A 24,000-nucleotide genomic window follows, 5' to 3' on the forward strand; every position below is an offset into this window, starting at 1 on the left:
TCATTCTTTTTTCACCAGAAAAATATTTAATGCTTTAAGTCATAACATTCTTTTTCTTCTTTTCACCAGGATATGCGCTCTGTTTGTGAGCACCCTCTGAGTGACATCAGCATAGCAGGAGAAGCGGTGCACCCATTGCCCTCAACATTCCATTCGCTTCTTCAAAGTGTAGCGGATCTCATGCTTCTCCTTCCTCCTGGATCTGCTCTGCAGCAAATTGCGGTGCAGTGCTATGGCTTGCGATTTACCCCTCAGGATCACATGTTCCTCCATAGGTATGCCATCAAACCATCGTAAGAAAAATAATCTTATGGACTAATAATTTTTTAAAAACTAACATTTCTTGTGTAATTTAGGTGCCAAGTATTCAGTAACATAAGTAAAATATTATCACATTCAGAAGAGGAGCAGGATGATCTCAGTCTCAGCATGCATGAAAGCCACCTGTCTAGCATGTCTCAGGTATCATTTTTCTTTTTTAAAAAATTTAGAACCTTTATTTTATTTTATTTACTAATATTTTGATAATTGTTTTTAGGTACCTAGTTGTGTTGAGACCCTGAAGGACCTCACTTCAGATGTTGATATTAAAGCATCAAGCCGACAAGCAATGGTTGTAAGCTTGACTGATAACTCAACTGAAACATTTTGGGAATCAGGTGATGAAGACAGGTATGTAAAACACTTTATCTTCATTGAGAATACTAATAATTTAGTTTGACCATAATTTTTTATTTTTGAAATGAAAATTTCTGTTTTAGAAACAAAACAAAGATTATAACTATGACTTGTGAAAGCCGTGCATCTCCTCGGATGGTATACATCCACATAGATAACTGTCGAGATCTTGCAGTAAGTACTTTATCAGCAGATTTAATTTATTTATGAGATGCTTATGAATAATGGTCTTAATTTCTGTGTTACAGAACAAGGTCTCAAGTGTTATCCTACTGTCTGGACAAGCCGTTGATGAATTGTACTTTATACAGCAAACAGAGGTGGAAAACCGGTCAACTGGTTGGATACGCTGTCCAATACTTGGTAAGGAAGTTGATGTTCTACTTACTTTCTGTATTTTATTGTTAAATACAGAAATTGATATTTTCTTTCTTTGTTTCTTGAATAGATTCCAACCATTCTGTGATTCGTTTGGAACTGAAAGGACCTGACAATTCATTGAGGCTGCGTCAGATTAGAATTTTGGGTGAGATTGAAGGTGAAAGCACAAGAATTAGTCGGCAGCAGAGTGCCCTAACTATACAGCAGCGAAATTGTGAAGCCGAAACCCTCCGAGTTTTCCGTCTTATTACTGGCCAAGTATTTGGAAAATTGCTACAGCAACATCAGCAGAACAATGACTCTGATTCTCAGCAAGGGGTCTTAGTCACAGAGATTGGTGACCTAAGTCAGAGAGAAATTGAAGAAAACAATGATTTGAGGGAGCACATGGTTGGAATACTCTTTAGCCGAAGCAAGCTAACTCACTTACAAAAGCAAGTTGTCATCCACATTGTTCAGGCCATCCGTAAAGAAGCTACACATGTGAGGGAGGAGTGGGAAGTGCTTTTGTGTTCACCACCGAGTGCACCAACCGCTGGGCTCAGTTCTAGCTTTAACAATGGAGATTTAATGAAGCAAGCAGATGCATACTGCTTTGAGATGTTGTCAATGGTTCTTGCTTTGTCAGGGTCAAGTGTAGGCAAAGCATACCTGGCCCAACAACATGGCCTCCTCAGGGATGTATTGAGCCTCTTGCACACGGGATCAGCTAGAGTCCAAAGACAGGTAACAGTCAATCAATTACAACTTTGCCAAAAAAAAATAATTTCTTTCAAATAAATTATTTCAAACAATAAAATCTCATCAACAATTATTTTAGGTTACATCACTGCTACGCAGAATGCTCCCAGAAGTTGCCCCTCAGACATTGGGCTGCATCATGAACATTGATCACCTTCCGCCTGCCGACTTCAGCATTGTCACAGTTGCCAACAAGGCTCTATCGCAGTCTGAATCTACCTTTGATGTTCACAAGTAAAGATTTTTCAAATATTTTCTTTATTTCTGTGGTAAAAAAAATATTTAAATTATTTTTGAATAATCTTTTTCCCATAGGATAAGTATTTTGGATGTGCTCCTTAGCTGTATAGCAAAGGCTCTGACTGTCCAGGTCAAAGTGAAAGGTAAAGAGGCTGCAGCTTCAGGTACTGGTGGTGGCAAAGGTCTTACCACAGTCACCCTGGCAACATCCATTCATCCTCGTGATTTTGTGGGTGCACGTTGGTGGCTGAGAGGATGCATGACTCGCAAACTGGCCGAAGTGATTATCCAGCTCCTGAAGGACATGGCTGCGGTAAGCCTTGTTTATTGAGTGGGTGTTTTTTAGTAAGCCGGTAGCAAGTTTATTCATTTTTGTATTGTATCTCTCCTCAGGGCAAAATTTCTGATGCCTGGGCTGAAGTTACCAAAGGAGCAATTGCCGAGAGCATTCTAAATTTGACTCGACTGGGTGAGACAGAACGGAATCCTAATGAGTGTCTCCGTACACCAACTTTGTGGCTTGCATTGGCTGCCCTGTGCGTGCTAGACAGTGACCATGTTGAGAGATTATCATCAGGAGAATGGCGCGGAACTGCAGAAGGACAGCCTCCACCACCTCGAGTAAGTTTCTACCTATGATGTAATGCTTCATCCTATTTTAAAAGGAGATTTCCTTTAAATTTCTTTTTACTCTTACAGCCAACTTGCAGCAACCATGACGATGGGGAGACAGGAGCAATCATCCAATGCAGTGTCTGCGGCAATTTATGTGCTGAGTGCGATCGGTTCTTGCACTTACATAGACGCACTCGAATGCATCAGAGACAGGTATCATTTCTCAAAACTAATCAATGCATTTAAAAAAAAAACAGCCAAACCGTATTTATTTCTAATTTTTTGACAGGTTTGCAAAGAGGAAGAAGAGGCAATTAAAGTAGACCTTCATGAAGGTTGTGGTCGCACTAAACTGTTCTGGGTAATGGCCCTAGCAGATAGTAGCACACTGAAGGCAATGGTTGAGTTTAGAGAGCGCAGATCAGGAAAGTCAACAAACTTCAGCTCAGGCACATGTCGATTCTGTGGAACCACAAGCAACTCAGGATTACTAGCCATCAGCAATGTTTGTGCCGACCAAGAATGTCAGGTAAAAGATAGAGGTCAAATGCAATATATGTTTTTGTTTTCTTTTTTTAAATTCAGCTAATTGACAAATATTTTATGTGATTCCCTTTTTTAGGAACATGCCAAAAATGCATGCACAAAACACAATGCTTGTGGGCATGTGTGTGGAGGAATTGTGGGTGAAACAACATGTCTACCTTGCTTACATGGTTGCTCAGGGAATCCAAACTTGAAGCAAGATGCAGATGATATGTGCATGATTTGCTTCACTGAAGCTCTTTCATGTGCTCCAGCAATTCAGGTTTGTATGATGATATGCAGTCTAAATTTCATTTTTGTTTGCTGTAAGACTTTTCAATTTCTAATTATTTTATTCTCTTATGTTTTTTCTAGCTTTCTTGTGGGCATGTCTTTCACTTACACTGCTGTCAGAATGTTTTGCGCACACGTTGGCCTGGGCCAAGAATTACTTTTGGGTTCTCTCAATGCCCTATTTGCAAGGCTGCAATTGAACATGATGTGCTGAATGAACTGCTGGTACCAGTGAAAGAACTACTGGAAGATGTAAGACGAAAAGCTCTGATGAGACTTGAGTATGAAGGCTTGCACCAGACTGAGGCCATCACAACTCCTGGAGCACGATTTTATAATGACCCAGCGGCTTATGCTATGGACCGCTATGCCTATTACGTCTGCTACAAATGTAACAAGGTACACAGTTGATTTACAAAAATTTGTGACTGAAGGTTACTGAAGAGAATTCACATTATTTTACCTAAACTTACCTTTTCAGGCTTATTATGGTGGTGAAGCCCGATGTGATGCTGAGATGGGTGAACAATATGATCCAACCGAATTGGTTTGTGGAGGCTGCAGCGATGTCACAAGTGCTCAAATGTGTCCCAAACATGGCACTGACTTTCTAGAGTATAAGTGCCGATATTGTTGTTCTGTAGCGGTTTTCTTCTGCTTTGGATCAACTCACTTCTGCAATCCTTGTCATGATGACTTTCAACGTGTCACTAACATCCCCAAGACTGATTTGCCCACCTGTCCTGCAGGTAAAGTCACTTGACAAATTTAATCAGATTCTAGCATTATCTTGTGTTATTAGAAGTGCAAACTTTTGTTCTGTCACTAGGTCCCAAAGCCAAGCAGCTGGATGGCGATGAATGTCCTCTTCATGTGAAGCACCCTCCAACTGGAGAAGAGTTTGCCCTGGGTTGTGGTGTGTGCCGCAATGCCCATACTTTCTAGCTTTAAAATCATCACTCTAGTCACTTCTTGTCTATTGACTTGTTAATTAAGTATTCTTCATAATCAGGCATGGCAAAGGCTTGATTTCTTTATTTCTGTAGACTGCCCTTTCAGACTGAAAGACATATAACTCCTAGATTCTTAAGTTTTTAAAATGCCAATGAGTGGTGGAACTTTCTGCCCAATTATGCCAGACGTGTTCAAGAATACCTGAGAATAGTTCAACCTGGGCAAATACTACCACGGATTGCCTGATTTTTTTTTCCTCCTGCTTCATTTCATGTAGGCTGATTCAGTATTTGAGATATTTAAGTAATTAAGATTTATTATAATTGATATTTTGTTCTGAAACTTAAGTTATTTATTTATTTTTTGTTTTTATCTGTTAGTATTTTTTTTCTGTTTGTGATCTTGTGTTAGGAAATAAGACTTAAAAAATGATCTAGATGAAGGCTAACACTCTAAGTTTTGTGGTTTTGAAATGTATTTTCTTCTTTTTTGTGGTTTTTGCCCTGTGGGCTTCCCTTATCTCTTTGTGTCTCTCTTCGTGTGGTGTCCCTCCACACTTTTCTTTAAATTTCACTTATCGTGTAAGAAACCTGATGTGATATTATGTCTGGTCATTCCATCAAGACGGTTGTGGCAAGAAGCAATTTTTGCTTTGTCAAGCCTTTTGAAACGAAATAAAATCTAGTCTGCACATTTTGATTCTTGTCTCTCATTGTTCACAACCTTTGTCCCATTCATCATTGCAAAGCCCGAATTACTGGTGACGACCATGATGGGTTGCCTACCTTTCCGGCGCTTTGGTCAAATAAAGCTAGTTTTTCTCAGTTTTGACAGTTATTTTATTATCATAACTGCCAAGGTGAATCATACACATAAAGGATAACAGACTATCAAGGCACAACATGTATGAAACTAATAAATAATTGAAGTGATGTAGTATGTTAGTGCTTAGCAAGGCTGAGCACCAGTAATCAACTCATGGCATTAATTTACTTGGACAGCAAGAGCAACAATTCATTTTTTCGCTCCTTTTGATAGTATCTGCACTGTACAGAGACTGATTTCTAAAGCATCGTAAAACATTAAGAAAACATAATATCAAAGAAACATGGACTGTGTAAGATCACACATTCCACAGCATTTCATGTACAACCAACTTGAGTACGTAATCACAATGGCACATACAAATATTTTTCGAATGCATTCCAAACTGAAACAGCCAATAATGTGAGGAAATTTACACTCTTTGACAACAGTTAAATTTTAATAACAAATAACAAAACAAAATCAGTTTAACTACCAACAATATTGCACTCGAGGAGCCATCCAAATATTATGTAAGAGATTTGAGGAGATTGAGGTTCCTTTAAAACTTGTAGTGTATGAGATTACTTTGAATTCTTTAGTAAACTAGGAATTACAGAACCTCCCCCATAATAAAAGAGTCTTTGATCTGAAAGCTATACCTCAAATTTATTATATAACTAGTGGATGGGCCCCACTTGGTCTTATGCAATACAATCAATCAATCACAAGATTAGGCAGATAGAATTTTAAATATGGCAAGGGAAGACACCAATTTTTGCTCAATTTTGACTCCAAACTACAATACAAATACAAAATTAAAGCTCAATTACCTCCAAATAAAGTCACAAATTGGTCACGGTGACAGTCAAAATGACGCTCCTTTTTTCCCTTCAAAAACCCTCTAAAACCACATGCTCATCGACATAAAAATGACATAATTTTGGTGTTCATGGGGCTTCCCATGTGAGTAATGAAAATTCTAGGTGACTGCACCAATGCCACAATGAAAAAGTCCATCATAAAGCTATAACTAGTTTCAGTACAAAACATCTCACAAAATCAAAGCTGAGATAATGCACATACTTGGTTGAACTATACAGGGTTTGTCTAAGACAAATCAAGCTTGTCTTGTGACAAGAACACAATACTGGCTAATAATGAGCATTTAAAAAGAAATGAGATCTATACTATAGGATTTGAGGAAACAGATTGAATTTGTGATTCTACTGTACGCACTGATATTTCTTCTGCTTCCTCTTCAGATTCTGATCCTGATGTGGATCTTGAGCTCCCATCTGATCCATTCCTGATATTTGAATTCTAAAAAGATAAAAACATATGTTATAACAACGGATATTATATTTTTTTAAAAAGCAAACAGTTAAGTAAAACCCACCTTTCTAGACCTCATAGATAATCTAAGACAACGGTCTGGATTGCTCTCTAAAGTAGATCCCCGGCTTGATGGAAGGTTACTGCGATCAGATGTATTCCCTTCATCTGATAACTGATTCAATTGAGCTGAATGTAGGAAAGGTTTTACTGGCCTCCGACGACATCCTGGACCAATGGGTCTTCTGGCCAAGCTAAAATGTTACGAATAAATTTATAAATATATTATCACACTTTTTTTAAGAAACATTTTAGTGGAAAATTTTTTGGATTATCAAACATACCTCTTTCTTCTCAGAGAAAAGGTTGCTCCATCACTGTCTCCCTCTTGCTCATCATCTGTCCAGCCCTCTTCCAGGCCTGAACTCACAGGGAGGCCAGTACATGTTGACCTTCTTGAAGACTGTCCAGATGCACATCCTAAATTAATTGTGCTGCGTCCAGAATCAACTTCAGTGTTCCCATTCTCTGAGACACAAGTTGATGTTCTGTTTCCGTTAAGTGTTTCACTAACACGTCTGCTGAGGGTTTCTAGTTGATCATCATCACTGCAGTCTCTAACAGTCAGCTGCTCATTACGATTTACTTCAAAATCATCCTGTTACAGACAAAAAATATAAATTACCAGAATGTTTGACAGAACTTTCAAACATGATTTCAGAAATTAAATATTTGCTTACATCTGATGCTTGTTCTGTGCTTTTACATGTGTAGCAAGAATTTCCATTCAAACTTTCATCTGAACAGCGACCAACTCTTTCCTCTCTACTTCTTCCACTTCTAGGAGATTGTGTTCGAAGAAGTAATTGGACAGGTCGACCAGGTAAGCGAGGTCCACAAACATCATCTTCACTTTGTGAGGACCTTAGACAACGCTCCAATGGGGCCCTGATTATGTCCAACTCATAGAGAGGATTAACAACTCCACAGCTAAGTCCTTCGGCACTGGAGTTATTGCTTGCAACTGAGCTCTTTGCAGGAGATGCTGGGAAAGATACTCGTGGGATGGGGGCTTGTGGGGAGCACACAGGGCTTGAATCCGATTCGCTTATCTCCATGGCCTGACTTGCCACAGGAGGTATTTCTGCATTGCCATTGGGAGATACAGTGAGGTTCTGAAAAGAAAAAGACAAATTTAAAATGAAACTGAAACAATTATAGAAAAATATGTATGGGATTAGAAAAACAACAACCCATACAAAAATAATTTGTACAGGTAGAAAAAAACGTTCTACCTTTCTTTCCTTGACAGGGCTTGATTGACTGGATGAAGACCGTCTGTGCCGCACTTTACGTATTCTTGCTACTCTCTCTGCTCCTAATGCTGGTAGGCCACTGGATGCATAACATTCAGGTTGAGCTGCGGAGTTCAACTGAATGCACGTGGGAGCCTTCTTCACATCCTGCAGGGAAATTTCAAAATTATATGAGTTCCTTGTCTTAAATAGTTTCAAATTGAGAAATAAATTGTTTTATTCAGCATACCTCTTGAATTTCCCAAGATGAATTGTATGGAGTTGGTGATATTGCAGACAACCCTGGTGATGTTGGACTTGTTTCTTTTGATGGAAGTTGCCTGAATCTTTCAGTGGCTTTGCAAAATAGTGGACGAACACTCCTCTTGTTGCGAGCACTCTTGTGCGGAGGGCAGCTTTTCTCTCGCCTAAACAATAAAAATTGTCATTGAAGGGTAGGCTATAAAGTTACTTTTAAATGAAGTTTGTTAGATTAAACTTGTAAATTTAATAATTTTGATGGATTGGCTTACTTTGATAGATCTCTCTCACGCTGTTCAAGCTGATTCATGTAGACACGAAGCTCTGTACAAAGAGAGTTCACCTTCTCTAGTTTACGCTCATAATGTTGGCGAATATCCTGAGCATGCCTCAGCTCCTCTTCTCGTTTTGCAATCAGTTCTGTCTCCAGTATGGGGCGTTTGTTATTTGCTGACTTCATTACAGACATGTGTTCTCTGACCTCTTCCTTCCATGTAGCCTGTTTGAAATTTTAAAAACAATTATTTAATATTCTTTAACATACACACAAGGGGAAAAGTAAGTCGCAAATGTTTTACCTGAGTATTGAAATACTCCTGAGCTGGTGTGCAAAGAACTTCAATGGATGCAATTTCCAAATGAAGAAGAATGTGCTTAAAAGATGGCCTATTTCGTGGTTTTGCTGCCCAACACTGCTTTACCAACAGTCGGAATCCACTAGGACATGTTGTTGGGATGGGAAGGTGCAGTGAAGCACTTCCAACTCCCCAAATCACAGCAGAGGAATCCACATCTCGGTACGGAGTTTCACATGTTAGTAGTTCCCATAATACAACTCCAAACGACCTAAAGGAAACATATACCAGATTATTTAAAACTGCTAGGCCTCAAATTAACAAAAAATATTTTGTCACTCAAAATAATACATACCAAATGTCTACTTTTTCAGAGCATGGCTCATTACGAATAATCTCTGGTGCCATCCACTGGACTGTACCAGCAAAACTCATTTTCGTGCTCTTCTCATTCCATTCACGACTTGTTCCAAAGTCACTGATTTTCACAAGTTCATCTTGGCCAATAAGGACACTTGAAAGAACAGAAATGAAAAATTAGCAACAGGTTGACATGCAAATCACAATATAATTTGAGATTTAAAAAGAATTGTATTAATAAAAAGAAAGAAACTTACTTAGGACTCTTCAGATCCCTGTGAATGATCTTATGTTGGTGGAGATAGTGCATTCCTGCTGCTATTTGTTTAGACCAACTAACAAGTCTAGTAGGGGGAATTTTTTCTCCCTTTTTCAACAAGTCATACAGAGGTCCATATGGACAAAATTCCATAATAATGCAGTAACAAGGTGCTTGAGTGCACACACCTCTGTAAAAATATAATTGACAGGAATTATGCAAACTGTTGCTATTAAAAATGTTCGCTTTTTAGTTTGAGTTGTTGTTACGCACTTGAATTGCACAATGTTGCGGTGATTAAGTTTCCGAAGGTGACGAATATCTGTCTCCTTTTGCTCTCGAACTTTTTTCACTGCAATTACTTCATTCTTCAGGTTGCCCTTAAACACAGCTCCCTGGGCACCAGACCCTAGCCACTGGAGATCACTAATCCATTCAAATGGAATTTCCCAGTCATCAGCTGCAAAGACAATAAAGTAAAATAAACAACATGAATATAAAACAATGAAACAGACTGACCTTACAGCTTTGGGGACCCATACCCAGTGCACATACCTTGATTAGCCTTCATTTCGTTGTGCCCCGCCTTGCCAATCATGGTCCAAACAGGACGGAGACAGCCCAGGATGCCGTCCATCCAGCCACCGCGGACCGGCCCCATCATGGGGGCGCAGTGGGGGATGGTGTCCTCGGGGCTGCTGGAGTCCTGGGCCTGCCCCTGCTGCTCCTTCAGAGCCCCGTTCACCACGGCCACAGCCAGGTTCTCTTCCCGCTCATAATAGCCGTACAGGTCTGAGGGATCGGGTCCCCGTTCCAGGTCCAGGCCCAACTTGGCGGAGGGGTGGATGGCCAGCTGCCCGAACTCCTCCTGGATACACAGCATGCTAAAACAGAAAAAAAGAAAAGAAGAAAATTAATCATTTTGTATTTGCTATTTGTTCACAGCCAACCTGCCGCCGGTCCAGACCCGCGCCGTTGAGAACAAGGTGCGGGACTTCCCTAACACTGCAATAATTTAGCCCAACGTGTAGTGAGAGAAAGAAAGGGACCGCAGAGCGCAACGCAAGTTTGCTCGTTCATCTTCACCCTGCGGGTGGACACTCACGGCATTTTGATCTTCATCTTTCCCTGGCGTCCAGCTGGTCGCGGCCGACACCGTGAACCCAACGACCGCCTCGGCGTGCTCCAGGCCCTCTAGACGGGCATGGTGTGCGGCGTCGCGGCGTCGCCCTGGACTCTGCGCCCCCTCGGGGGCCCCGCCCGACAGGCCGACCAGGCCGCCGGCTCGGCAAGGCACTGTATGGCGAGCACAGCGAGCACAGGTGGCACGCTCGCGAGGGGAGCGGCCGCGGGCCGCAGGCCGCGGACTGGCAGGCGCAGTGGGTAAACTCGGTTCCGGGACGCGGTGATCTTCGACCGAGTCTTCGACCGAAGCCCCGGGGACTCAAGTTCGACGGCGAAGCGCGGCGGTCCTCGGCGTGACGCGCTGACGCCCCTGCGACGCCTACACCGACGGACGCGACGGCCGACGACGCGAGGACGCGACGCTGAGGAGCGAACCGCGGCGGCAGCGGACCGACTGGCGGGGCCGGCGACGGCGGCGAGGCGACGGGGACGACCAACACCAACAACGACTCTGCAGGCACTTGACGTGCCTCGCTTGCCGCTCGCCCGCGCGCGTCGGACGAGTCGAGCAGGCTCAGCAGGCTGCGAGCCAAGCCGCGCCACGCCATCTGTCGTTAGGCCCCTCCCCTCCTCCTGCCCCTGGTCGCCGCAACGCCCCACCCCGCCCCGCCCCGCCCGGCACGAGCCGGCCAACACAAGCGGAGACAAGATAGCCGCCCCGCCGCAAAGTGTAGTAGCAGCGGGTAGGAATCGTTCGGGTTCGATATGTCGTAACGAGGCAACGCGGCCAAAGCAGGACACCACTTTCAGGTTCGGGGACTGGACCGGGCCAGACCAGACCTAGGACACGGAGTGAGTCATTGCGAGCCGCGCCGATTAGATGAGATTATGGATCAGAGAGCAGCTTTCGATCATTCTAGACCTGGCACGGCACTGGCACGGCAGGTGGCACCCAGACTCACGTCCAAGTTCAATAAGCTCTCGAGTCAGTCGAACTTACTCTGCAGGGCGGCGAACCGCGCGCAGCCCGTCCTTCAGGATCTCGACCTACAGCAACAGCAGGGGGCTTCGACCGGGCCAGGCTGACAGGCTGACCGACCTGGGCGGCCTGCGCGCTGCAGCAGTGCCAGCTCAAGTCCTTTGCCAAAGCCAAAGCCGCGGCGCGGCGCAGCAAGCGTAGCGCAGCGTGATCGCCGTGACGTCAAAGCAGGCCGTGTTTGTTATCATCGGCAGTCGCGGTGGCCGCGCGGCGGGGCGGGGCGGGGCGGGGCGGAGCGCGGTGGGGGCCGCCGGCGGGCCGCACTTGCACTGCAATACACTTTGTACTCGAGAGACAAACTGACTTTTTCCGAAAATGGGTGGCTGGCGGGGAGCTTCGCGTCTTCCCTCCAGGACGCACGGCCGCGACGGCGCGCTGCTCTCCCGATCGGCCGGGCCTCGGGGACTGAAGCGCCACTCTTACCGCCCCCCATGCAAGGCCGGCGCCTCCACCTTGCCGCCCCCTTCCCCCGCGCCCCCGCGGCCCCCAACAGCTGCGACCCGAAGTGGGGCGTAGTAAGCTACGACAGGAAGGGCAGCAACACAAGGGTAAGGGGCCGTGGCTCTCGGAGTCGCGGCTCGCCGAACGGCAGGCATTCTTCTGGGAAATCTGCTGGCAACATGCTGGGCAACATGCTGGCACCGGCAGAGGGAAGGGAAGAGGAATGCCCTGGGCCCTATGCCGGTTGCCGGTCACCCCCGGCCCGGGCCCCGGCTGGCATGCCAGCCTAACAGGGCCATCCCGCGGACAGTGTTTTCTCGCTCCGTCTCTCTCACACCCGTACAGGACGCCCCGGTGCGAGAGAGACAGCGCATCGCATTCCCGCGCTCCACTCGTTCATGTCACAGCTTCGCGCTTCGCGGCTTCGCAGAAAGAGCCGCTAGCCCTCGTTATGGCCCGCGGCCGCCCGCGGCCCTGTTGGCAGTGTTCCCCCGTCGCTCTGTCTCTCTCTCGCCCCCGCGGAAGCCAGGGACGCGCCGCGAGTGCGAGAGAGACGGGCGGTGTGGCGCCTGTGGACGCCTGGCGCCCCGATGACACGCGGCCGCGGTGCCGCTGAATGAAAGAGTTGAAAGAGAAGCAGGCCAGGTTCCAAGTCGGAAACGGGGAATGTCGGGGTGGGGGTCCCGCTTGGTCCTTCTGTCGTAAGGTACCTGTTTGGCTGTTTCTGTGTTCGAGCCAGGGCGGCACTGGCCAGGGCCAACAGAAACAAACGAATCACCTTCCTGAGGCCCCCGCGGGGGTGGGGAAAGTTAGAAGGACTTGGACGTCCTGAGGGTCCTTGACCAGGCCCTTGTCCTTCCCGCCGACTCCCCTCACAATGAATGGGGTGCGGAAACGTTGACCAGCGCGAGTGGAAAATTTCCCCTTCACTGTTGCATGGCAGTGCAGTGCAAGAATGCGCGCTTATCGTGGGCTTCACGGTTCACGGCGGCCAGGCGGCCCTGGCCACGACGGTAGGCCTCCACCCGGGGCTCCGAGAGCGAGAGAGAGAGAGGGAGGGGCGACGCCGCACGGCCGAGCCGCAGAGGTAAATATTGTGATTTTCCTTTTCGGCGCCGAAACGGAGCGCGGGGCGGACACCGCTCACCGTTTCATTGGGTGACGCAATCCTTGACAGTGTACCTGACGGTGATAACCGCGTCCTTGGGCGGGAGCGCGGGCGCCTGCTTGGATCCGGGCGTCGTCTTGGGCAGCAGCATCTTGGCAGTGGCGTGGGCGGAGCGCGGAGCGGCCTCTCCGGACACCGGACTCTCTACGCAGCACGCGTGCGTGGAGCGGAGCGCGGCGGCACGGCAGCTACTCCATGCTGCTACACTATCTAATCACGCACACCCACGCACACGCACGTGCGAACGCCACGCCGCGGAAAGCTGTGGAAAGCTGCGGCGCCAGATGGAGGGAGAGGGCACTGGAAAATGCCGGCGGAAAAACGCGCGGTGCGCGGCGCCTCGCGCGGGCGTTGGAAAGTATGTCACAGTGGCGGCGTAGCAGGCGTAGCTCCAGCGTACAGCTTTCCAGCTCCAGGCAGCGGGCGCCTCTGGAGCCGCTGCTCGGGCGGCTGCTAGTCCACTGGGCGCTCAGAAGCACTATCCACGGCACTCGCACTCCAGCAACTTGCACAAGGACACCAGCGCGACGACGAACTTGCGCATCTCGAACACAAACGCGCCACAGCGAACCGAACCGCGATCCGCCAACAGCGATCCTGGACTGACAACGGGACGGGACGGCGCGGCGCGGCACGGGGGCCGACAGGCAGACAGACCGAGCTGGCCGCACAGGTAGGCGGGGCAGGCGGCCACGGAGCGGCGAGCGGACGGCGAGGGGCCGAGCCCCGCGGAGCAGCGGAGTGGCGTAAGCGGCAAAGTGAGGACCACGTACACGTACCGCAAGCCGCAGGCCGGACCGCGCGAGAAAAATTATAATTAAAATTCAGACCGAGAGCATTTTCCCGCCAAATCCTTTTTCCTCTTTTCCGCGGCCCGAAAGCATTTTTCTGCCGGAAGCTAAGCCATTTGTTTTGGGGATCAGGGGTCAGCTTCGCATCGTCGTCAAGGTCACGCGATCGATGCCCCGCGAGGGAATTCCGGCGCCGGGGGCCGCCCCACGGAGGGCCCCCGCGCTCCAGCGCGCTCCAGTCGGCAGGGAAGTCCCAAGCCTTCCGACTGTTCGACGAGTGCAGTTCTGCGGGCGCGTACTGCAGCGAGGGCGTACTTCGCGGCCTCCAGCGCGGTGCGAGCCGCGAGGTGGATCGCCTCTGCTGCTGCGGCGCTGCAGATGGCAAAGCAGGCCCGCCCCGAGCCCAGCGGTCCGTGACTCCGTGTCGGCGCGCGGACCGTGACGAGCCGAGCAGAGGCGCGGAGGGCGCAGCCGAGCCGGCCGGGGCATCGGACGCACGGGCCGAGCCGAGCCGGGCGCATCCTGATGGGCCGCGCACGCTGCTGCGGTGATAATGGAATTTACTTTCCGCGGGGCCGTCGCGAAGCGGGGAAGAAAATCGGGAAAGTTCGGCGCGAGTCAGGTGGCCGGCTTGGCCTAAATCCGAGACGAGACGAGACACACAGTGCACCAGCTCCTCATCTACTATGCGTGTTTGTGTTCCTTTCCGTTGGAGAGAGACAGAGCAAGAAGGGCTTCTGCGGCGCCGCGTGGCGTCGCGCAGCTGGCAGGTGCTCCGTGAGGAATCCAAGACGCAGGTGCGGGCCTAAGGCAGCCTAAGGCGTCCCCCCTCTCTCCTCACGGTTCGCTGCCTCTGCTGCCCCCCGCGGCCCAATCGCGCTCCCGGCGACTGGACGGGAGAAAGAGAGAGGGAGGGGGGGGGAGTGCAATGCACTTGGCGACGGCACGAGAGGCGGCCGCTCACGTTACCCTACCCATGCCCCGGTGACGTACTTGCACCGGGCTTCGCGGTGCTTCGCGGTCACAGTTTGTTCCGTTCCAAACAGGAGGCGAGCGAACGCAGTGCCGCCAACTGTGGGGCTTTCAATCCCGTCCCGTCCGCCTCAGTCCGCCTCTCGCATGGAGCGGCAGAATGTACAGTGCTGGCAACATCCAAACAACAAAGGCGGGAGGTGCCGGTTGGCCGGTCGCCGGCCCTAGGCTTGCCGAGCCGAGCCGAGCCTGCCCTGCCACGGCTTGCCCGTAGGTGCGCCAGCAGCACCGGCCACTCGTGGAGTAGTGACCCCGGCCGAACAGTGCTTTCGTCGCTCTGTCTCTCTCGCACTCACGGAGCGACCCGTGGGGGAGCGAGAGAGACAGCTCCGCTCGACGTGACAAGATGATGGAGGCAGTACAGCCGGGTGCTCTTTGCGCTTCCCTCGAGATAGTATACACAGGCCAGCCAGCAGAGCCAGGGCCAGCAGCACAGGCCCAGACTTGCACGGCCGCGCCGCGCCACCTTCCACGGGGCCTTCCGGGGCGGGGCGGGGCGGGGCGGGGATCGGTGCCTATCGCCGCGCTGCCCACGCCGAGGACACGTGATCGGACATTGAATCCCGTTTTCGGGAGCGAACATCGGCAGCAGTGCAGACACCGAGTACCGACGCTTCGCTTGCAGTAATCGCGATAGTACACGATTGATGCAAGTCCGTTTCCGGCGGCCTCTGTAGACGCGGACGGCGGGCCAATTCAAACGCGTGTGCCGGTTGATTATGGCGCTGCGCGCTGCGTGCGGCGGAGGACTTTTCCACCTCAGCGGGATACCCCGCGCCGGCACGGCCTGGCACGGCCCCGCGACGGGACCCGGGAGGACATCCGACGCCCGGCCTGCTGGGCCTGCTCAGCGCGCCGCCCCGGCCGGCTCACGCTCACGCCCCGGGATACCCGCTGGCAGGCGTCCAGGGCAGACCACTGCAGGAAGGCTACCTGGCCGGCGCCCTGAGGGCCTCCAAGGGCTCGGCGGGCTCGCCGAAAGCAGCACACGGCGGCGGCTCTGCCTTTGCACCTGCAGCGCACGCGCTAAGTGCCTGGTAAGCCGGTTGCGTCGGTCCGATTGCCACTCTCGCGGCTACGCGGCTACGTCACCCTGTCCCTGTCGTACTCGCACGGGGCGCGGGGTGCGACAGAGACGAAGTAACGGAAGGCGCTAGCGTCCGCCGCCCCGCCCCGCGCCGCGCTTCATCGAAAGCCTAAGCCTCCCGGGCCGGGCGCGGCGCCAGGTCAACGCGCTTCTCTCCCGGCTTGTCGCTCGCCGTAACTCCACGCGCCGTCCACGTGCGGCGGGGCGGGGCCGCATTGTAGTACTCGGAAGCCGTTTTGCCGGCAAGGGACGACTTCCGGCTCGCGAATTGAACTCGGTTCACGCCGAGGCTTTCGCGATTTTCGGGTTCGCGGGACCGCTTCCGCCGGCTTCCGCCGCCTGCCCCGCCCTCGCGGCTCGCGGCCGTCCTTGTCAACGGGTTGAGCGCGCGTGTGTGTGTACCAACACCACCACACTGGCAGGACCAGGATCGGTCGCCAAGAGAGTGACTCAGGGAAAAATCGCGGAACACCCCCCGGCCGCCTGCCCGCCCCGGCGACGCCGCGCGCGGGAAGGTGATCGGCGCCATCCCGGTCGCGGTGCCGCGGTGCCATGAGGCCGCCGCGCGGCAGAGTCCGAGTCCACGCCTCGAAGACAAGGCAATCAGGCTTTCTGGCCGTTCAGCGCGCTCAGCGCGTTCAGCGACCCGCCTCGGCCGCGCAGTATCACCGGCCGAAGAATCGAGCCGCCATGGCGGCTGCAGGCTTTCAATGCCAGCCTCACGGACTACTGTACCTGGAACGCGACTTTGACGCTGCACCCACCTGTTGGTCGCGCGGCGGTCGCTCCTGGCGGAGGCGATGCTGGCCGTGGTGGCGTTCAGCGCGGGCAGGGACAGCGACTTGGCGGAGCGCTCGGCCCGCGGCAGGTGCCGGCCGCCGCGCACCACGACCACGGCGTCGTCCGCCGTCTCGCCGTCGCTGCCGCCGCCGCAGTCCGCCCCGCCGCCTCCGGCGCCGCCGCCGTGGTCGCCGCCGGCCGATGGGGGCAGCATGTCGTCGACGGCGTGCTCAGCGTCCTGGCCGTGGCATTCCTGCAACGAGACGAGCGTCGTGGTCAGGGCGGTGGCAGAGCGCGCTCCTGCAAGGCTGTCGCCGGCGGGGTGCGGTCCATGGGGTGCTGGAGAGGCAAGGCTCGCGGCAGCACTGCGCAGGTCCAGGTCCGGCGGGCGCGGGAGTCCAGGACAAAGTGACCAAACCATTGGAGCGAAATGCCGCCCGAGCACTCGAAGCAGGTCGCGAAGGACCAGCCCAGGAATGCGGCTACCCCTTTCCCCTCTCGCTGGAGTCTGCTGGAGTCTGCATGCACCCTCCCCTGGTGCGTCCCCCACCCCCGCCCTCGCCCCGGCGGTCCACCAGGCCCACCCCCCTCCTGCACGGTATGGCTCCCCTCCCCACACATTCCATCCTCCCTCACGAGGAATGTGATTCTGCCACATTACTGCCCTTGGCTCGCCTTGGCGCGCCACTACTGCCGATTCCGTCTCTCGTTCTTTCTACCCGACATTTCTAAGATAAAAAAAAATTGACTAATTTTTCGACATAACAGTGCCTATTCGGGTAGTTAGTCAATAGGGCGGCGACCATGGTGTAAAATCAAGTCAAATATTCTCTCCCGCCTGCACAAGGCGCGAGACGCGGCCCAGACAGCGCGCTGGAATGCGACCTGGTGGAGTGGACGTCGTTTTGTTGTTCCTCCAGGTGCCTTTGGGCTCCAGGCGAGGCTCCAGGGCGGCGGGCTTCGGCGGGGCCTGCGCGAAAGGCACGCCAAAAATGCCAAGGGCACGCGACGGCCGGCGGCACCCCCCGCAGAGCCGCCCCGCTGGGGTGACAGGCTCTAGGAGGTCCTCAGGAACGCATCTAGGTGTTGTTCCTAGCGAATTTCAGAATTTCAAGAGAGACAGAGAGGCAGGAGATGATAGAAAGCGAGGAGTGCCTATCACAAAGCGGAGCGGTTTTATCGCAGATAGTGGCGGTGCAATCTACTATGCCGGAATGCGGTGCTTGAAACATCACATAACAAAACCATGACCGAAAAAAAAGATTTCTGCAATGCAAAAACTCGCGGGCCTATGAGACCACGTCTCGCGACGGGATTGGCTGCCGCTTTTCGGAAAGCACCTCGTTTTTCTAACGCGGCGAGTCAAGGGGACAAAGTCCGTGCGCAAGGGGGCCATCCCCAAAGCCACTCTTATGTTACAGTGTGGCCACGCCCCCTCCCCCTTCCTCAATCCAAACTCCGATCACGCCGCGGCTAGAGAAGATCCTTGTGGTCCCGTGGCTCTGTCTCTCTCGCACCTCAACGGGACGCCTTATGAGAGCGAGAGAGACAGAGTGACGCTGGGCGGATACACCCTACCTAGGAAGGGGAAGGCTCGAGAGGCACACTGCCACCGCGGGGACGCGTGGGGCCTAGTGAGTCATTCGGTCGCACGCGTCTACGTCCGTCGCCTGTCTGCATTCCTTCGCGCTCGTTTGAGTGTGTGTGTGCGTCGGTGTGAGATTGTGTGTACGTGTTTTGGTGCAAGTCATAAAAACGTTAGGCAATTGTGATGCTGATGGAACTGCCTTGATACAGTCTAAGTCTAACCGTAACTGTACACACGAGTGAAAGAAGTTGGCGCAAGGTAATCTGTCGCGCGGGGTTCCCCGTTTCGCGCTTGCTTCCATTTTTCGGTCGTACCTGCTCCGCAGGCTCCCCGTGCCCCCGTTCGCGACCTTCGCATTCCACAGCTGCGCCCCGCCCCGCCCCGCCCCGCCGCAACGTCTAATCCAACATCATACACAAGTAAACAAGGCGCATCCCTGCATATTGCAGCCAGTCATCCGCCGCCCGCTCGTGTCAGACCGCGGAACATCGGCAGGAAATAAAATCGAAAATCGAATCATGTCGCTTTTGCGGCCCGGCTGAGTGGCTGAGGCAGCCTGCGAGGTAGGCAACCGGTCACAGCAGGGCCTACCGGGTTGCCTACTCTGGATCTGGCGGGCGGGCCAGGCACGGCACCGCCAGGCACAGCACCCTGACGTAAGAATGTCTGAAGAGCGACGCAACTTTGCGGAGGGAACGGGGTAAAACATCGGAAGACAAAAATGCCAAAAGTGAGGAGAGAAGGAATAAAAACGTTACAAAGCAGGAAAAGTTTTTCAAGGGAACTGTTTTCTTTCAAAAGATGTAGCAGCGTTGAAAAGACACTACTCAAAACGAGTATTCCCGTTCACCAAACCCGAGCGCCGAGCGAGAAAAAGGTGTTCCCATGCCGGGAATCGAACCCGGGCCTCCTGGGTGAAAGCCAGAAATCCTAACCACTAGACCACATGGGATGGCTGCGGAGTGCTGGGCGGCGTACGCGTGGCATTGAGAACGCGGCGGCGCTACCGGTGGTGGGGGAAACGGGGAACCTGTGCGCGCGCTTCCCGCCGCCGCTCCGAGCGCCAGGGGCGCGCTCTGGCGGCCGCGCTCGGAAACACGGAGGCGCAGCGCGGCGCGGTGCGGCGTGCGAACGACACCGACGGGCCGACGGCGTGCGCCAACAGCTGGGGCGTTTTCGGCCGTAGCCCGAACCGCGATCGATTTCCGACACGAACGGCGAAAAGCTGAGACGGCCGTGCACGGACGAGGGCCTCGCATGGAGGAGAAGAAACTCGCATTCGTGATAAGACGTCGTAGACGAGGCTGCTGCATTTCGAAGCAAGCACCCGCAGCCAGTGCGCGGAGCACCGGAACTTCCCCCGCGCCTCTCCCAACGCCGAGCTCGTTCCGCGTAACGACGGCGTTCCAGGACCCTGGAGTTGTTCCGGGCCTGCATGATCTGCCACGACCTGCACGAGACCATGCAAGGGCACGCGCAGAACCAACTCAAACGACCGGATGGGCGCCCACGCCGAAGAGGAACTCAAATCGATACACGGTCACGTGGTCCGTGTTTGCCGCCCACACTGTGAGGCACACACACACGCACACACACACACACACACACACAGCGACACGCGCCGCTATTTCACCCCTCGCATCGCAATACTTTATCAAGCCTTATCGGAGCGCGGTGCAGGCGGCGGCAGCGAGGGAAAACAGTGGAGTGGACACGCGGGGCGTGAGGGGCGCCTGCAGGGGGTGGCGGGGGTGGGCCCGCAGGGGATACGAGGAGCTAAGACGCTGTAAGCACACTGGCTTCGCAGAGCGTTTCGTCGCTGTCCTTCTCACCTAAACGAGACATCCCCTGGGTGCGAGAGAGACAGACTGACAGCCACGTGCGTGAGCTGCCGCAGCAGCCTTGGGGTGCGCCCTGTCTCTCTCGCACTCATTGAGCGTACCGTTCAGGTGGTTCAGGCGCGAGAGAGACAGAGCATCGAAAAGGCTCTCGGAACCACGGTGTGTGTTCGCCTGGAGGTGGGTACAGGTTCGGTACAGGTGCCTCCGGTGGCCGAGCAGCCACTTGGCTTGAGGCTGCTGGTGGTACCGGTGGTACACTGGTACCCGGTGTCAATCGCCTCCATCTGACAACACCGCCGCGGTTGTCCCGCCCCGCCGCACGCCACGAGATGGCCCGGCCGGCCGGCAGGTCTTGTTGGGGGCCAGAGAGGTCGGCTGTCTCTCTCGCACCGACCCGGCACGTCTCACGATTGCGAGAGAGACAGGGCGACGAAAACGACTCTCGGAATCAGAGGCCCGGCACCGCCGTGTCCCACAGCCCCACTCCATGCCGGCCCGTCCAGTCCAGGTGCGTGAATCATCTGACGGGCTCAACGCGGACGGGCACGAGGCGCACGGCAAGACGGGTCAACATCCAGTGCGGTCCGGCCTGCTCGCGGGCTGCAGCACGCCGAGACGCCCTGGACGCCAAGCAGCCCCAACGCCCAACGTCCACCAGGACCCCGAGCCTCATGGCATGGCCCAGCTGGTTGATTCTGCTTTCTCTCTTGCACCCTCACGGGGCGCTCCATGAGTGTGAGAGAGACAGAGCGACGAGAGCGGTGCACGGGGTCGGTTTGCAGAGAGGGAAGGCTGTGAGACACCTGCGCGGCCTGAGGTCCCTACACACCAGGCATTTGTCAGTGCAGTCGACAGTAAGAGTATCCTGCCACTGCCACTTCCTTACCCGTTGTCGCGACGCTGCAGCTGAACTCGCCGAGCGAAGCAGCGAAGCGCACTCACAGAGCGCGCCTCAGGTGCAGCACAGAATGAATGCTTCTATCACCGTAATCCACAGCGCGGTGCACACGCCTTTTGAGCGGAGTCACTTCACACAGACAGACACACACACAGACAGACACACACGCAAACAGACACACACACACACTGACACTTGACACTCGCGCCGCGTGCTCTCACAACACGCGCGCGCCGCGTGACGTCACGCAGGATTCGAACGGCGCGGAGTACCGGACTCGACTGACTTGGCCGACTTGGCTGTTCGCTGGTTCGCCTCGCCTCACGGAGAGCCTCACGGAGCTGGACGACGTCCCTCCCCCTCCGCCCCTGGTCCCTCCCCCGGGCTGGAGCGGGGCGCGCTGGCGCGCGGGGTGGCGGAGCGTGGCGGCGGGGGAGGGGAGGGGAAGGCCAGGGGCTACAGCGCCAGGCACGCACACCAGCGCACACCGGTCGATACGATACGTCCAACAAAAGACGGTCGCTGCTGCCGCGGTGGCGGCGGTGGGTGCTGCGCCCGGAGGTACGGGTGCCACCCCGGCCTCTGCTGCCACTGCCACCCCCGCAGCGCGGCGGCGGTGGCAGCGGCGCTGGGCTCACACCGCCCCGGCACCAAAACACCTTTGCCGGCGAATCAACCCGGGGCGGCTCGGGGCCCCCGGGATGCGTATACTCTAATGCAATGTTGACAAAAAACGCATGTTTTAAAAAAATTGAAAATTGAAAATTTTATAAATGAACGATGAAGGCTGTGCGAGCTGGCAAGTGAATTGGCCAAAATATCCCAAAGCTGTTCTCTAAAGTAATCAGAGTCGGACGAAAAGGAAAAATTTGCACACCGATGTGCACACTGATGGCCGATCCACCTGTCCCGCAGTTCCCCGCGCCCCGCGCCGGTCCCGCATCGGTATCTAATCGGCGTGGGCGACCCGGCACACTGTCACAGCGTTCCGCGTCGCTGTCTCTCTCGCACCCACACGGGACGCCCCACGAGTGCGAGAGAGGAAGACAGGTGGACACTTGGGCGAATTTAGAGCGTCGATTATTCAAGAATAGCCATGACAACACAGCGTCTTGAGGGTGCGGGGCGAGCTTCCCGTTTCTGTCCCCGGATCGCATTTTTCTTGACAGTGCGTTGCAACCCGGACGGTGAGCGAGTCTGGGCAGGTTGTTGGAGAGGCCAAGTAGTCGCCCTTGATTGCCCAGGTAAAGGTAAAGCGAGGGACAAAGGTGGGAGGGCAGGTCCCAGGGGTCCTTGTCCTGCCGCATGCTGCAAAACGCTGGACGGCCAGAGCAATGACAGCATGACAGTGTACTAACGTCGTACGGGACACTCTCATTGCAACGCTGCAACGCACCGATTCTCACCTCGAGGGCGGGGATTTTTTTCCAGTCTGTCGTTTACCGTCTCTTCGGCTTATACCTGAGCAGGCCTAAAGCGTCGGCCGGTCGCTGTGTTTGCGCCAGTGTGTGTGTGTGTGTGTGTGTAGGTGTGTGTGTGTGTGTGTGTGTGTGTGTGTGTGTGTGTGTGTGGGACATCTCCCTCCCTCTTTCTCTCTCACTTGGATGGACAAGAACAGAGGCGTCGGCTTCGGAAGCGTCCTGCTGTTGACTGCGACTCGGCTTTAGGCTTTTGTTGTGTGCAGTGCACCTGTGTCGGCTGTTGTCGGCTCGGTCTTCGGTCCACAGAGGGAGGGAGGGTGTTATACGGACCAGCCTCTCTGGACACATCACAGTGCAGGTGGCTGATGAGGAGGAGGGGGGAAGGGGCTTGAAAAATATGCTTCACGTGTTCCCGGAACGCGGCAAGAATTTAAAACCAAAACAATTAAAATAAATTAAGTAATTTCACTGTGAACTGTCAAGTGAAAGTTTTTGTCCGTCTGTACTGTACTGCACTGCACAGCAATGATTGGCTTTGGCATTGCGGTTCCTGCAATGGCTCGGTTACCCAACTGGATAGCCTATCGCCTCCGGCCCGCTCCGCGCCCCGCCGTGCGTCGCAGCGAAAGTCGGCCAGGCCTTGAACTTCCACATTCTGCACACCGGCAGCGCAGCGGCGAAGCCTGTCTCGCACTCATGCGGGACGCCCCGTGAGTGCGAGAGAGAGAGAGACCTCCCACTCGGAATCAGTCTGCAGGCAACTCGTTCTCTCCGTGCAGCCCGTGCAGCGAGCTCGGGTACCTACCGAGGCTGCAGCAGCACGGGCTGTTCCATGGCTGTTCCCCGTGCTCCGTTCTTTTTCCCTTTTGCGCGCCTGGCAGCCTGGCAGTGTGCCTGGCAGCCTGGCGAGATGCTGGAGGCACACAATTGGCAACACTGCGCGCGGCTTTAACCCCGCGATTGCGGGCAGTAAGTACAGTCGGTACCGACGGTACCGTCGGTACAGTGCGTGCGCGGGTACGTACTCTGCGGGTACCATATGGCAAGCGGCTGTTATTAGTATTTCCTCGCACGCGTCAATTTGCATTTGCATCCCCGCGAGGTACAGCCCGTGTACAGTCCGAGCAGCAAGAAGTACCCGCGGCGAGTGGCGCAAGCGCGTTAGCGCGCACAATTAGGAGACGCGCGCGGTCGCAGAGTCGCACTCTTGACCGCGGCTGTGCAGTCCGAGCCAGGATGGCCAGGAAGGGCCGCGGGGATGTCACGTCAAGCGAGCGGACTGTACTCGATGAATGGCGGCGGACAAACACGCGCACGATAACGTGTCCATCATCCCTGCCGACCGATTCCGAGAGTCGTCGCTCTGTCTCTCTCGCACCTGCACGAGAGAGTGAGAGAGAGAGAGGCAGAGCGACGACTCGGAATCAGTCTGCGTTGTCGCGCCACAGCGTCGCGGCGGCGCGGGCCGCGCG

At 53.5% G+C, this 24,000-nt stretch overlaps 2 protein-coding genes and 1 non-coding gene across 7 annotated transcripts in view; 1 reads left to right on the top strand and 2 right to left on the bottom strand.

Moving 5' to 3' along the window:
• The window catches only part of LOC117640307 (E3 ubiquitin-protein ligase MYCBP2), a 171,444-nt gene extending 166,317 nt beyond the window's left edge, over window positions 1-5,127 (top strand). Inside the window, exons 27-41 of the mRNA XM_034376709.1 lie at window positions 70-275; window positions 357-462; window positions 539-672; window positions 762-852; window positions 927-1,041; window positions 1,127-1,785; window positions 1,880-2,034; window positions 2,116-2,353; window positions 2,434-2,661; window positions 2,740-2,868; window positions 2,945-3,184; window positions 3,278-3,463; window positions 3,556-3,873; window positions 3,956-4,223; window positions 4,304-5,127. Of these exons, the coding sequence (XP_034232600.1) occupies window positions 70-275; window positions 357-462; window positions 539-672; window positions 762-852; window positions 927-1,041; window positions 1,127-1,785; window positions 1,880-2,034; window positions 2,116-2,353; window positions 2,434-2,661; window positions 2,740-2,868; window positions 2,945-3,184; window positions 3,278-3,463; window positions 3,556-3,873; window positions 3,956-4,223; window positions 4,304-4,419 (3,189 nt within the window). The 3' untranslated portion in view covers window positions 4,420-5,127. The remainder of the gene's footprint in view (window positions 1-69; window positions 276-356; window positions 463-538; window positions 673-761; window positions 853-926; window positions 1,042-1,126; window positions 1,786-1,879; window positions 2,035-2,115; window positions 2,354-2,433; window positions 2,662-2,739; window positions 2,869-2,944; window positions 3,185-3,277; window positions 3,464-3,555; window positions 3,874-3,955; window positions 4,224-4,303) is intronic.
• A 116-nt stretch (window positions 5,128-5,243) lies between these two features.
• Window positions 5,244-16,880, bottom strand: LOC117640304 (mitogen-activated protein kinase kinase kinase 13). Of its 5 annotated transcripts, none has more exons than XM_034376706.1 (13): window positions 16,765-16,880; window positions 9,873-10,201; window positions 9,591-9,777; window positions 9,316-9,507; window positions 9,054-9,212; window positions 8,702-8,969; window positions 8,396-8,622; window positions 8,113-8,290; window positions 7,863-8,030; window positions 7,308-7,742; window positions 6,912-7,225; window positions 6,632-6,821; window positions 5,244-6,555 (listed from the first exon to the last, which is right to left on the bottom strand). In XM_034376706.1, exons 2-13 carry the CDS (start codon window positions 10,198-10,200, stop codon window positions 6,418-6,420), a joined length of 2,784 nt encoding a protein of 927 aa, XP_034232597.1. In that variant the 5' UTR covers window position 10,201; window positions 16,765-16,880; the 3' UTR covers window positions 5,244-6,417. The 5 variants fall into 5 exon arrangements, with proteins under 5 accessions (XP_034232597.1, XP_034232593.1, XP_034232595.1 ...); XM_034376702.1 differs by lacking the exon at window positions 16,765-16,880 and adding an exon at window positions 13,105-13,687; XM_034376704.1 differs by lacking the exon at window positions 16,765-16,880 and adding an exon at window positions 13,070-13,092.
• A 2,368-nt stretch (window positions 16,881-19,248) lies between these two features.
• On the bottom strand, window positions 19,249-19,320 carry Trnae-uuc. Its single transcript has one exon. It is a non-coding gene; the product is annotated as a tRNA-Glu (tRNA).
• Between the last annotated feature and the right edge of the window lie 4,680 nt (window positions 19,321-24,000).

The sequence above is a fragment of the Thrips palmi genome, unplaced genomic scaffold (genome assembly GCF_012932325.1).
Source record: "Thrips palmi isolate BJ-2018 unplaced genomic scaffold, TpBJ-2018v1 HiC_scaffold_12, whole genome shotgun sequence".
NCBI classification, from domain to species: domain Eukaryota; kingdom Metazoa; phylum Arthropoda; class Insecta; order Thysanoptera; family Thripidae; genus Thrips; species Thrips palmi.

Coding starts and splice junctions, on each gene's coding strand:
- LOC117640304 (XM_034376702.1), bottom strand. CDS start 13,181: ATGCTGCTGCCCAAGACGACGCCCGGATCCAAGCAGGCGCCCGCGCTC. Junction 9,213..9,315: donor AGGGATCTGAAGAGTCCTAA/GTAAGTTTCTTT, acceptor TGTTCTTTCAAG/TGTCCTTATTGGCCAAGATG. Junction 8,031..8,112: donor CATCTTGGGAAATTCAAGAG/GTATGCTGAATA, acceptor ATTTCCCTGCAG/GATGTGAAGAAGGCTCCCAC.